The sequence below is a fragment of the Hemicordylus capensis genome, chromosome 5 (genome assembly GCF_027244095.1).
Source record: "Hemicordylus capensis ecotype Gifberg chromosome 5, rHemCap1.1.pri, whole genome shotgun sequence".
Classification (NCBI taxonomy): domain Eukaryota; kingdom Metazoa; phylum Chordata; class Lepidosauria; order Squamata; family Cordylidae; genus Hemicordylus; species Hemicordylus capensis.
This window is the reverse complement of record NC_069661.1, coordinates 58,955,709-58,970,280: the sequence shown is the minus strand read 5'-3', so window position 1 is coordinate 58,970,280 and position 14,572 is coordinate 58,955,709. Positions and strand designations below refer to the sequence as shown.

The 14,572-nt window shown below is 40.6% G+C and overlaps 1 protein-coding gene across 19 annotated transcripts in view; it reads left to right on the top strand.

Moving 5' to 3' along the window:
• INPP4B (inositol polyphosphate-4-phosphatase type II B) overlaps positions 1–14,572 on the top strand; it is a 461,921-nt gene that overhangs the window by 175,530 nt on the left and 271,819 nt on the right. For 18 of the 19 annotated variants that reach the window (XM_053253993.1, XM_053253999.1, XM_053254002.1 and 15 more), the window contains 2 exons: positions 639–863; positions 2,213–2,257. In XM_053253993.1, coding sequence (XP_053109968.1) covers positions 639–863; positions 2,213–2,257 — 270 coding nt within the window. Of the gene's footprint in view, positions 1–638; positions 864–2,212; positions 2,258–14,572 lie in introns of those variants that run through there. The other variant, XM_053254007.1, reaches the window with a different exon arrangement.

Genomic DNA, 14,572 nt, shown 5'->3' with positions numbered 1-14,572 from the left:
TTTTTCTCATTCTCTTTTTATATAGGCTGAGAACTAGACAATTAGACTTGTTATCAGGCAGTACAGCAGCAGATTCATGACAGAAATGAGGTCAGATGCTCCCCCATTCAACCTGTTGGTTCATCACGAAGGAGCTGTGTCATTCTAAATTATTGCCAGATATTGATGAGCAGTATTCTGACAAGAGTAAATGGGGAGTTGAGTGTAAAGGGCAGTTCTAATAGAGAGAATAATGGACACTTTTTGCTCTAATGAATCCCACCAGTCCATTTGACAGAATTCTGCTTGTCACTGCTAAATCAAATTCTTAGTTAAGTTAGTAGCACTCAAATTACCTGCTGAGCTGCCAAATATGAGCCAAATAGGGATTTCACATTTTCATTTAATGATACTGCCACCTAGTTTAGGCAAACATTTAATTGTAATCTTAGTCCTAGGATCAGTTGTGCAGGGAGGATTTCATGTTGCACTGAATGTGGTGCAACAGCAGTACTTTGATTTTATTTGATTCTGTGGCATACAGAAGAGCTGTATATGATATTTTGTATTGCTGCAAACATCAGTCTTGCTATCGTCTTCAAAAACACATCTGTTAATGTCTCGGTTAATGAAAGTATATCAATGTTTTCTGAGTGCAGAGTTTCAGAGTGGAGAACCAGACCTTTACCTTGAAGCTGCATCAAGGTCTGACTGTGAATCTTGGGCTGTGGCACTTGGAGAGGCAAATTCTGAAGGTCTGCGGAATAAAATTCAGCAGCTCCAGAGTCTGATCATGGAAATCAAGGAAGAGAGAACAGCAGATGAAGTACAACAATTTCTTCCAGCAGCACAAGCAGACAGTCTTGCAGAGCCTAAGCTTACAAGTAAGCATGCTGTGTAGTGCATTTTAATCTTGTGAATGCTATTGGGAGAATTCTGCTCTTTGTAAATGCATCACTTCTAGGCAGATTAGAAATCTGCTAAGGCTTGCTTTGCTCATGTTGGTACAATACTGAAAATGTATTTTCTGTTTGTTGTTTATATCTGACTCGTGCAAGTTGCTTCCTTTGGAAGAGCTGATATATCGCTTTTGGTTGGTCTAGTTATTCTTGTTTTAAAAAGATGATGTACACAACTTATTGTACTATTAATTTATTTATAATTCATGATATGCAAAATGCTCTACCAATAATTAACTCTCCATCCCTCCCTCTCCCCCCCAACCCCCCCCCCCCCGATCCTGAATGCCAGTATTATCAGTCACAAAGGAGCTATCTAAATACTCATTTTGTCTGCAGAGAAACACTTTTCTGTCGAGAGTGGGGTGGGAAGGGGAGAGGATTAAGAATGCATTGCCATAGGCAGGGCTTCTGGTGTGCACCCATGAGTGCTGTACCTGGGTACAGTGCCCATGCTTTTAATAACAAGAGAACAGGGTTAATGTTATAGAATCAGATTCCACATTTAATCTTAAATAGACTGAGACTGAGGTTCTATATGTAATTACCAGGAGGGAAGATCCATTGAAATCAACACAACTAATTCAAAATACACAACTTTAGGAGTGGGATGTAAATTACTGTGCTATTCAGTTTGCTGTGAGCATTGTCAACTCTACTGGGCTTCCAGGAAGTCTGCCTAATTACCCTGCCAAATATATGACCTGCCTATTTGTGAAGTAATCACATTGTTTTTAAAGTAGTGGAGAGGAATTCAGATTTAAATAAGGCAGGCCTGCTCAACTCTGGTCCCCAGTCTGTTTTTGGACTACAGCTCCCATAATGCCCTGCCACAGTGGCCATTAGCCAGTGATTGTGGGAGTTGTAGGCCAACATCTGCAGGAGGGCTGAAGTTGAGCAGGCCTGAAATAAGGTAATGACTTCTTTGTTAATGACTTAAGTTCTTCATTTAGAAACATAAGCATAGTTTATGCCCAGTGAATTATAGTAAAATTGACAGCATATTCAAACAAATCTAGTTTCTAGATATTGTCAGGCCATTAGTATCTTAAATTTTGTTAGAAAATGAAAGTGCAGTGGGCTTTTTTTCAGCATGATATAGGGACATGGGGTTACTTTTTGACTGCCAGCTTTCAAAACTGCGTATTTTTTCTTGAATAAACAAGCTTGCTCAGCAATTGGAGTTGTACAGTACTAGGTTTTCCTCTATAGAAATAGGAATATGTGTGATTTATTCCTGTATATGTTTTAACTGAATATTATTTTAATAATAGGTCTTAAGAGGACTCTCAGTGAATCAAAGCTTGAATTCAGTCTTGGTAAGAAACAATTTTATTGATTGATTGATTGATTGATTGATTGATTGATTGTTAAATTTATATAACGCCTTTCATTAAAACAATCCCAAGGTGGTTTACAGCAAAATTTAAAAACAAGATGGTAAAAAAGACACAATTAAAATATTAAGTGAAAAAAATTAAACAAATCTGATTAAAAATTTAAAACAAAAGCATAAAAGCAATACAGAGTACAAAGAGCAGGAGCAGAGAATCAAATAAATGCCTGGGTAAAAAGCCAAGATTTTACACTCTTTCTAAAAGCTGTGATGGAGACCGAGGAGCGAATAGCCACTGGGTGAGCATTCCAGAGTCTGGGGGCAGCAACAGAGAAGGCCCTGTCCCGCGTGCACGACAACCGAGCCTTTCTCATTGTCGGCACCCGTAACAGAGCCCCCTCAGATGACCTTGTCAAGTGGGCAGTAACCCTTGGAGCAGGTGGTCCCTCAGGTATCCTGGGCCCAAACCGTTAAGGGCTTTAAAGGTCAAAACCAGCACCTTGAATTGGACCCGGAAACAAACTGGTAACCAGTGCAGCTCTTTCAAAATGGGTGTGATGTGCTCCCACCAGGCAGCTCCAGATAAAACCCTAGCTGCCGCATTTTACACTAGCTGCAATTTCCAGATATTCTTCAAGGGCAGCCCCACGTTACAGTAATTTTCAGTGTTGTGCGGAACTAAAGTTGAGGTTGTTGTTTTTTAAGAGCTTGTCTTTCCCCTCTAGAAATTCTAGAAAAGGAGTGTTATGCAAGAACAGTCTTCCAGCAAGTGACATTCATAGTCTTTTAATACCTTGAGCAGAAGTAGTTGGGGTTATATCTATTGAACAGCTGGCTCAGCCCTTTACTTTTACTTTCCTTTTTCTGTAATTAAACACTTCAAACTTGAGGCTGGAAAACTTATGAATTCTAATCTTTATAACACTCAGCTTAGTGTTTTATCCTGATACAACTTATAACACTGAAGTAATTAATACATAAGTGTAAAAATATTTGGAGGGAAGATTTTAATTTCAAGGTACAGCAGCTCCTTGAGTGTTAGGTTTTGAAATAGAATGTCTCTCTGGAAAAGTGCATCTGTAATTGGTACATGCCATTCTTTTTATTCAGGTGCATGTAGCATAGCTAAAATTGTTAAATCATTGAAGCATACTAATTTAGCTGAACATGTCTTCATAGCATAAGATAAGCATAAATTAAGGTGGGGGTGAATCACCATTGCTTTGTGGAACTAGATTCCAGGGCATTCAGAAAATTCCTTCTGAGAAGTCTACTTGATTTCCAAGTTATTTAATTTAACTTCCATCTGCATCTATTTTCCCAGGAGATTATTTGATATACTTGTATAAGTAATCATCTGAATAGTGCAAGAACTATCTGAATATGCCAGAACTAATGCATAACAGAAGGCCAGTTTAGATGGTGGGGACGGTTCTGAGGGGGTGGGGGAGGTAGAAGGAAGAAAGGAAATGCAAAACTCTGCAATTCCTGTATTTCAGTATCTTGCACAGCTTTAACTAAACTACAAAAGCATTTTTTAGTCAGTTGTATAAAGTGTGTTTTAGTGAACAGCACATTTATGGTTCATCAAAGATTCAATAAAATCATAAAATACAAATCAATTTGTTCAGTAATGTCATCCTACAACATATGAATTGCATGAATAGGCAATTACACTCAGGGTAGTATCAGGCAGGCTAGTTATCAGCTGAACCCACACCCATCAGAAGGTCCAACCAGCTGGGTTCAGCCCTCAACCCCTAACACCAGCGCCATGTATTGCCTAAGAGACTCATGCCACTGTTGTTTTGCCTGGCAACCATCTGCAAATTGAGTGTTTGAGAGGCCCCTGAGTCATTGTGGTGCCTCCAGGGAACGCTCACATTAGCTGCTTCTTCACTCATCCTTTTCTTGCATTCCTCATAGATCATTGGGTGTCTTAAGTGACATAAATATTTACAGCAGAGCAGCCTTTGGAACAAAGATGATTAGCTGATGGGGAGCACAGGATGAGAAGGAGATGCCACAGTTGAATTCTATGTTAGTGGCAATCCTTTTCTTACCAGCCTCCTTCCCCATTGCCCCATGAGCAGTGGCAGATCTTATTCCGCATATCTTCTGAATCTAGAAGGAAGAAGAGCTGCTGCTTTGCCCATTCTCTGATTGGGAGGATGGAAGGAGCTGTTAGCCACCATGACAAGCCATGACAAGTCATCCTTGCCATTCATCAGTAAACTTGGAGGGGTGTGGGAGCCCCACGTGCCATTTGGGACCTGTCCTTTAGCAATACATTGTCTTAGCTTTGTGATTTAACTTTGCATAGTTGTTTTTGTAGTATTACATTTTATAAAAACCGATAGAAAATATATTTTCAAGTGTTGGATTTCAGGACTTCAACTTCTTGTCTTTTTATTTTAAAGTTTTAAGATGGATTGCTTCTGTGGAACTTTTTATGGAGCATTCAAGTGATGTCGGTGTCAAATGGTTGCAGGCCATTTCCTGTTTTTCCTTCTCGCACTTGTTAGGCCTAACTTGTAGTGGGTTTTTTGGTTCTAAAACACAGTTTTAGCACCAGGCTGTCCTGATGGAGAAGCAACTTCTAGTTTAGACTTTTCAGGGCTCTCATTTTGTCTTTAAACAAAACACTTCCTTTTTGCACACTCAGCCTGCTTTATTGCTTCCTGTGGATGCTGGCTGTGGGATTAGCAATGAATACCTAATTTCCTACAGCTATAAAAAAAAATCAGAGGAAATCAGTGTCCCCAAGCACTAGGGATGTGCCCAAACCACGGTTTGAAGGATGGTTTGAGTACTTTTAGGGAAATTTGAATGGAAACTTTAAGAAAAAATAGAGCAGGTCTTTAACTGCTCTCTGCTGCCTCATTCAGCTTCCTGCTGGGGCAGTGTGCATGCCAATAACCCGCCACTCTGCGTCAGCACACACATGGTGTCTGTGCATGCTGGCCATGCAAATGGCGCCCACGTATGTGCAGATGTGTGTGCTGATGCTGTGCAGGTTTTGTTTGGCATTCACGCTGCCTTAGCAGGAAGCTGAATGGGGCAGCAGAGAGCAGGTAAGGACCTGCTCTGCTTTTTCTTCAAGTTCCCTTGCAAATTTCCCTAAAAGTGCTTGAGCCACTCTTCGAACCACGGTTCGGGCACATCCCTACCCAGCAGAACAGAAACTAGCTGGGCTGAGTGGGCATGCTGTGCAATTTGAAAAATGCTTTGGATGTTGTGCGGTCCTGTGCTTGTTTTTATTGGTTGCTGATTTTTTGTGTATTTGTCTGTTGTAGCCCTTGTGTGTGGCAGTGTGCTTCTCAGAGTGTGTGAGTTTATATAATATGGTGCACAGCACCAAGGCTATCTCTTTCTGTGCCCAAAGGATGGACAAGGTTGTGTTCATGTGGATGCAATATGGCTCTGATATGACTGAAACATTACTTGTTTTGGGCACCACCCAATGACTAAAATGTTGTTAAGGGACATTTTCTCCACTGAAGAAGGATTTTATAGCTATATGTGCATTCTTTCTCTAATATTACTGAGTTATTTGCTTGTTTCATTTTCTGTTAAGGCTTAATTTAGTTAAGCAATTTCCAATTCTATGCCCAGAATAACACTCTCCTTTTACATAGCACCCTTTCCTGGTTCACAGTAACTGGGAAATACAGCAGCGGATTGTTTTGTGCATGCATAAGCTCAAATTCATATGGACTCTGGGAGCATAAAGATAATGTTTAGGTTTCTTTCTATGCTATTGGTATTCATCAACAATGGTACAAGTGTGCATATCTGCTTTTGCAATGGGTTATGTCTTACCTTGAACCAAAGTGTGAGAGGGAGAGGGATATTGAGTGATAGTGCTGTCATTCAATATCAGCAGAAGCAACAGGACAGATGCCTTTATTGGAGACAATTGCAGCAACTGAAATGCAAACTTCCTACTGTGTTAGACTATTTTTTCTATCCTGTGCTAAGTATACATGCTATTTTCTATTTATTTTTGACAGATTTCCTGCTGAATTGCAACCTGAACTAGTTCAAGAAATCTAGGTGAAAAAACACAAGCACATGTATTAAGTGGCAACCAAGGAAGGATTTTTCCCTTTTAAATCCAATAGAATAAAACACTTTGCTAGCTACATTTGGACTAAAAACGTATTTTGAATGATATATTATAAGTTTCTACAGCTAATCTTTTCAGTGAGGAGCTCATGGATATCTGAGCTTGAAAAGCTATTTAACAGTTGAAAAGGTCCTGCTGGAATTTCACCACTTTAAAGAGGAAGGGCTTTATCACCTGTTATGGAGTGATGCACCAAATCATGGGATTGTATTTCAACTACAATTCTAAATGTTTGGATTTTTTAATAAAGATTATAAAGTGATGATGTAGACCAGGGTTCCCAACAGTGGATACTAGTACCTCTAGGGGTACTTGAAGGGCTCTGAGGGGGTACTTAGAGCCCCACTCCTCTCCGCACTGTAACCACATTAGATGTGCACATGTGTGCGCGCACACACACATACATAGAATCTATATGGGATGTCTTTGCTGAAATTTTGCGACAGAAAAGGAGATATGCACAAAATGGATTTTGCATTCTGTTGCAAGTTCAAATTGAAATGCAAACAGCTGAAACATTGCATTGAAACAACTGGTCTGACCCGTTGTTTCGATAGAGCAAACTGAAAACATTTCAAGTGTCCCGGCCATAGGGAACAATGGAGAAACTCAAAAAACACTGTTGTTCCTCATGGGTAGCTCTTAGGGACACCAAAGTGTGTTGGGTGGTAGGGCATGATGGGTGCTACTTACCACTCAACCCACAAAAGAAATGGGCAAATGGTTAATTTTTCACCAATTTTTCATCTTTCCCAAAAAACCCTATAGGATCCTATGGGGGTTTGGGGAAAAGGTTAAAAAATTGTTTAAAATCACCTGCTTGCCCATTTATTTTGTGGGTGGGATGGTAGGTAGCACCCATCATGCCGTACCACACCACCCACTTTGGTGTCCCTATGACCTACCTATGGGAAACATGGGATGTTTCAAGTTTCTCCCTTGTTTCTTTTGCCGGAACAAGCTGCACTCACGACGTGCGTACACAGGTTTTGTATTGTGATTTGCAATTCATTTTGCAACCCTGCCTTGAAAAACAGTGCAGAAACACACAGTAAAATGGAATCTGTCCCTCTCAACACAGACACACATTTCAAACACAGTCCAAAAACGGCTAAAAAAGAATTGCTGACCCAGAATCAACTGCCAGCCACAGTGCCTGTGCTGCTATAACATCATTGGCACAAGTTACCTCACACACAATTATGGTTCCTTATGTTCCTAACATTGCAACAGCTGTCATAACAGCACCTTTAGCAGAGCGCAGAGCCACATTCTCAACTAGAGCAACTTCAGCCACATTTTGACTGAGTACACCTTGCAGTACAGAGCAGACCAGAGCAGTGAATGAAGCACAAGTTAGTCTCAAGGCTAGACATGGAGCTCATCACAGCAGTCCTCAAGAAATATTACAACACACACACACACACACACACACACACACACACACACACACACACACACACCACTCTGCCACTGTTCATTTCTCACCACAACACTATCTCACAAATAAAACAAACTGCAACTCAAGGAAGGCAGGCACGCAAGTTCTGCCTTTGTCAATCTGAGATCCAGAAAAATTAAATAGTTATAGCAGCAGTAGCACAGCATGTTATACTCAGTAAAGAAAACCACAAAATCAAACCTACCTTGAGTCCTTCCTCCTCTCCTCTTGATGTATCTTCTTCAAGAAAGGCAGACTATAAGGCTCTCTACCTCCCAGTCCCTTTGAATACATTTTGAAATTCTTTGCTTTCCATCCCTCCTCCCTGCAAGCCAATGGGGGCACAGTTGTCCTTGGCAACACTTTATTTGTATGATAAGCCAACCAAGAAGCAAGGAGATTGCAAGTCAATCGGAAGCCAGTGCCAGAAAACCAACTGGCAAGGGGAAAGCAGGCCTCTAAAATTATGCTTGAAACTGCCCGTTCCATAACATTCTGCATGTTCTGCACATCCCTAGACAGAAGGCATATACTTGTTTAAAAAAAGATTGGGAACCCCTGATATAGACAACAAAGAAGAGGGGACATATATGCTAGTATAGCATTGATTGATTGATTAAGTGCCGTCAGGTTGGTGTCGACAACATAGATAGATTCTCTCAAGGATGATCTGTCTTCAGCTTGACCTTTAAGGTTTCTCAGTGGTGCATTCATTGCTATCATAATTGAGTCCATCCACCTTGGTGGTCGTCGTCCTCTTCTCTTTCCTTCAGCCTTCCCCAGCATTATGGACTTCTCAAGGGAGCTGAGTTTTCACATAATGTATCTAAAGTATGATAGTTTGAGCCTGGCTATTTGTGCCTTGAATGAAATGAAAATTCTGAATTGATTTGTTCTATGATCCATTTGTTTGTTTTCCTGGCTGTAGTATAGCGTGTGTGTGTGTGTGTGTGTGTGTGTGTGTGTGTGTGTATGTATGTATGTATATATATATATATATATATATATATATATAGCGTTTGTTACTTTAAAAAATACAAATAAAAACCAAACCATTTTTTTTAAAGGCTGGGTGAACAAAGAACATTGCAGTGGGGCCAGATGAGCATAATTTGGAAGGTTTTTCTAGAAACAGAGTGCCACCAGTGAAAAAGCCCTCTTGAGTAGCCACCGTGTATCACGACAGGGCAGCTGCAGACCCATAGGGAGGCTGCTGCACAACTTGAAAGGCAGCCCCAAAAGTGTAGTGTGGTGGGGGGCAGCTGCACAATTTCTTAAAATCACTTGCAGGCAGTCCATTGGATGCTACACCGTCCATTGGAAATAATGGAGGTAGCACTATGCAACTGCCTACAGGTGGTTTTAAGAAATTGCACAGCCACCCCATTGCACTACACTGTTGGGGCTGCCTTTCAAGTTGTACAGAAGGCCTGATGAGTCCCTACTGTCAATTTTGGGCTGCCCGTCATGTTAGCTACAGAATTGTTACATTATAAGTATAAAAAGGAATGCTTGCTGATTTGTTCTGTGCTTTTCAGTTGTTGCATATTGTAAGATCTGTCAGATTGCCTGAAAAACCTGTTAAGTGTCATCCTGAGACTGCAGTGGCTCCAATTCCCTCCTTTATCCATAGGTCCAATAATATTTACATATTTACAATATTATATTTAGATTATTAGATAAAAGATTGGCATGAAGAAGCAGCCTTGATTGCAACTACAGGTGATCCTCATCAGCGGATTGTAGTTTCATGTATCCACGGTTTGGTCTTGGAGACCCAGTTTCTTTACCCACAGGTAGAAAAATAGGCAAAATTCACCTATCCGAGGTTTTGAGTCGCTGGAAATGGCCACGAAATGACTACCGATGTCATTTCTGGCCACCATTTTACAGTAGAGAGCCATTTTGTGGCTCTTGTTAAAAAAAATTGGTAAATTTTTGACTGTTTCGCAGTTTGGGGGGCATTGCTGGAGAGCTGGTGTCATGAAGAGTAAGGTACAGTGCTTTTCTCCTCTTATTTCTGCCTTCCTTGCTTGTGTGTGTGTGTGTGTGTGTGTGTTTGTGTGTGTGTGTGTGTTAGGAAGCTAACCCCTAGATTCCCATAGGGGTAAGATATCATTATTCATAGTTTCCGTATTCATGCATATAGGCAAGAATAATGAGGGCCACCTGTATTTTCAAATAAATAGTGTTCAGAATAAATATGCAAATAATAATAATTCTAAAAGTCGCTCTCTGGTTTCTCCAGTTCAGGCAGTAGCAAGGAGTGCTTTTTATCTGTGCCCATTTCTGAAGGTAACTAACCTTAAAGCAATGGTATATATGCTGGTAACGTCCAGACTTGACTACTGTAACACAGTGTACATGGAGCTACCTTTGTATGTAGTCCAGACTACATCAAGTGGCGCAGAATGCGGCAGCCATATTGGTCTCTGAAACAACCCAAAGAGACCATATAACATCAATTTTAAAAGAACTGCACTGGCTGCTGCTATGTTTCGAAGCAAAATACTAAGTGCTGGTTTTTACCTATAAAGCCTTAACAGCATGGGCCCAGGATGTGTGAGAGTGCCTCCTTTTTGAACCTTGCCACCTATTAAGATCATCTGGGGAGGTCCGGTTACAGTTGCCACCAGCTTGTTTGGCAACTTGGGACCAGACCTTTTCTGTGGCTGCCCAGGGCTTTGGAATGTGCTCCCTGTCAAAATAAGAGCTGCTCCATCTCTGGCTGCCTTTAAATAGACCCTCAAGACACATTTTCTCAGTTTTCTCAGGCTTTTCATCAAAAACAAATTTAAACTGTTTAAGTTGTTTGTACACTGTAAAACTGTTTTCTTTTTATTCTGTTTTTATGTTTGTTGAATTTTTAAACCATGTACACCACTTAGGAATATACATATCATACAGGATATACATATGATAAATAAATGATCTAAATGACCTTGGGAACTTGAACTTGGATCCAAATAATCACAGGCAGGGTCTTGTGCACACACTATTTCTTTTCACATTCTTAAGGCAGCTTCTTGCACCTCTGCAAAGGTGTAGCTGAGGGCCAGGGCTGCTCTAACCCTATGGGATAGAGTAGGATATAAATATAATAAAATAAATAAAATTGATTACTCTTGTGTGCAAGTGATCACAAATCAAATCAAAGCCATACCGTCAATTGTGATTTATCTGTATGTATATTCCAGATAATAAGTTGTCTAACAACTACTTGCCCAAAATTACATTGATATCAAATTAGCCTTTTGCGCCTACACAGAAATTAATAATTTTAAGCATAGTCTGTGTGTCAACAAATAAGTGTTGCTTGACCTTTAAAGAGACTGAAACAGAATATGACATTCCATTCAGGTTGCTGAGATCAGAAACTCCGGTTGAGTGTGACATTCAGGGCTCGCATAGGCCATTGATTTGTGGAAGATGATTAGTATCTTGGCAGTTTTGATCGGCCTTTAGGATGTCAGATAAAAAATTCTTCCGAGGTCAGTTAATGAGATAGAAGCTTTGGACTTTCTTCATTACCTTTGAGATGATGATCAAATTATTGGAACGGCAAAGCACTGAAAATGCCAAATATTAGTGATTAAATAAAATTACCGTTGAACTGTCTTATAATCATGACTTGCTGTGTGTGCTGTGCAGAATCGGGAGTGAGTCAGATTTTTATGGTTCCTTTTAAAAGCAGTTTTCATAGACTTATGGTTGTTGAGAAAACTAAGTAGGTAGATGGTTGCTGAAGATTTCATGATGATGGAAATAATTTTCCTTACCCTGGTGGCATTTGTTAAGTGGGTTCAGAGTTAGCTTTTTTAAAAAAAATGACCCATGTGCTTCTTTAAATAGTTCCAAGTATGGATGGGGAGAACTGCAACACAGAGGAGGGATCATCTTGCTAATTTTCCCATTTTTATTCCATTTTGTTGGGAACTAGCCATTTGAATGTGCTGACATATCATAGACAAGTAGTGAGATTGTTGCTGGAAACTGTTCCTGACAAGATTTGCTTCAACATGTATAACTTATCCACCTGTCTAGGGTGTAATGAAGCATTCAGACAAGCAGTTCCTGTGCCAAGGCCATACCCCCCTTTCCCCATGATGATTTCATCAGTCCGAACATGTATCTGAATTCATCTTCAGTTGTACTTAAAATCAGTTGGATGCATTTGATTTATTTGATTTCCTGGGATTTAAACAAACTCCTCTTTGCACAGTTTTCTGGACTTGCAGCTTTTTCTGAACAGTTGCATATTCAGAATGTTTCAAGTTATTCCTGGAGAGCTGTTCGCAATTTCTTCTCTCACACTTCTTTTTCATAGTAGCGTTGTGTTCACTAAGCTGGGACTGTCATAGACTGGCCATTACAAAGTTCCTTTGTAACTCTAGGAAGAAGATGATTATATGTAGCCAAGAAATTGATCCTCTTCTGATTACCTTTCTAATAACGGTTGATTATGCTTTATCACAACCTGTCCCACAAGGATACTGTCTGGGCACAGAGTGAAATAAGGAAATTGTAATAAAAGGACCCAAATTTGCCCCGAAAAGAACAACTTGGAACTTGGAACTCCACCAGCTACTTGCCAATTATGGGGTGACATGGAAGGAGCATCATGTAGAAGAAGGGTGGGTGTCATGGTAGATACACCCATGATAACACCTTTCTCCACTAAAGACCCACGATGACACTTGTACATGCTAGGTACAGGCACACGGTAGCACCTTTAGTTGCATAAGTCACTGAGACAGTCGGGAAGAAGGTAGAAACAGAATCAACCGGAATCTAGCACACAGGGGTTTGAAAATGTCTCTCTCACGTCCACATGAGAGGAAGTCATGTATAACAAGCACACAGGCCAGGCCAGAGCAAGCATCCCTGGGGAAGCAATTGTCCTCTGAGAGAAAGAACTCTTTTTGTTAAGGGGGAACTAGGAAATGTCCCTCAGGGCTCCATATTGTCTCTGATGTTGTTGTACATCCACATAAAACTGCTCGGAGAGATCATCAGGAGGTTTGGTGCATGCACCAAACTGTCTTAGCAATCTCCTTAAATGCCTGCCTGGAGGATAGATAGATAGATAGACCACTTTATTGTGGTCTTTGACCAGTACACCCAGCCCATGGCAATGGTAGAACTAAAGCCAAACTCACCTTTTGCATTCCTGACCAACATATGTCCGCGGCAAAAGTGGAGGAGCAGGCAGGACTCAGATCCATGCTGTATACTTGACAGAATAAATTTCTAGCCACCCAGCCAGCAGCGTACAAGAAGGGGATGTATTAGTGCACAGCCCCCAGGGTCCGTTCTGTCTGAATAGCAGATACTTAAAATTTTGACTGTTTGGGGAGGCAAGGTTGTCAGCTGTTGAGGGAGAAAGGAATGGGTAGTCAATATTGTTTATTCAAGACACAGCCAGCACTGTTCCTTCAAAAAGGGATTCCCAAATGTTGTTCACTTCAACTCCCAGCATCCCCAGCTGCAGTGGCCTTTGGCTGAGAATTCTGGGAGTTGTAGTCAACAACATCTGGGAATCCCTGTTAGAGGGAATAGTGACAGCCAGTACAGTATACAGTAGCTTGTCAAGTGGGTAAGAGAGATGAGCGAATTTTGCAGCATTCATATGTCGAGACATGGAACTACTTCTTACTTACCTGTGTCGACTACATTTTCCTTGCATCCTCAGTTTGCGTAAAGGAGTAGAAGTTTTTGTTGGCAGCATTCTAAAATGTGTTAGCAATATTTCCTTTCTGTATATGTCCGAGGCCAGACTGTGCGACAAGTGCCCTTTCTTCATGGTTGCCTTCACCAAAATTATCCCTTTGGTGCTTTGTATGTGCATGCCATTAGAGAGCATCCCTGCCAGGATGAATGTATATAATTATAGAAACTTTAGATACTTTACACTATTGCCAGCATGGGCAGTAGTCAAGAGATGATGGGAGTTGTAGTCCAACAACAGCTGGAGGACCAAAGTTGTGTAGCCTTGCTTTAGGTAGATGGGTAAGTTGTGTCTGGCTGCAGAGTTAGGCTGAATCCTATACTCCAACATGGAAGATTGGGAGGAATGTGGCAGTGTTTAACATCGTAATCATCTATTATTTATTTATTTTATTTACACAGTCAGACAGGTGCTATTGAGTGGTTTGTTTTATCTTGGTCAGGACATCGAGTCCTGACCAAGGACCTGGGATGGTTGAGTTTTATTATCAATGTTGTTGCTGCTGTTACAGATATTGTCTCAGAATATAGGTTGTTCCCAGTAAAGTTGCTTTTTGTAATTGGCTGATGGTGATTTCTGTGGCCCTTATGGTGTTGAGGTGCTCTTCAAGTTGTTTTGGAACTGCACTCAGGGCGTCAATTACCACTGGGATTATTTTGGTCTTTTTCTGCCACAGCCTTTTAATTTCAATTTGTAGATCTTTGTATTTTGTGATTTTGTCTATTTCTTTTTCTTCTATTCTGCTATCCCCTGGTATTGCTATGTCGATTATTTTAACTTGTTTTTCTTTCTTTTCGACTACAGTGATATCTGGTGTATTGTGTGGCAGATGTTTGTCTGTTTGTAGTCGGAAGTCCCATAATATTTTTACATCTTCATTTTCTACCACTTTTTCAATTTTATGGTCCCACCAATCTTTGGCTACAGGTAGCTTGTATTTTTTGCAGATGTTCCAGTGTATCATCCCTGCTACCTTGTCATGCCTTTGTTTGTAGTCAGT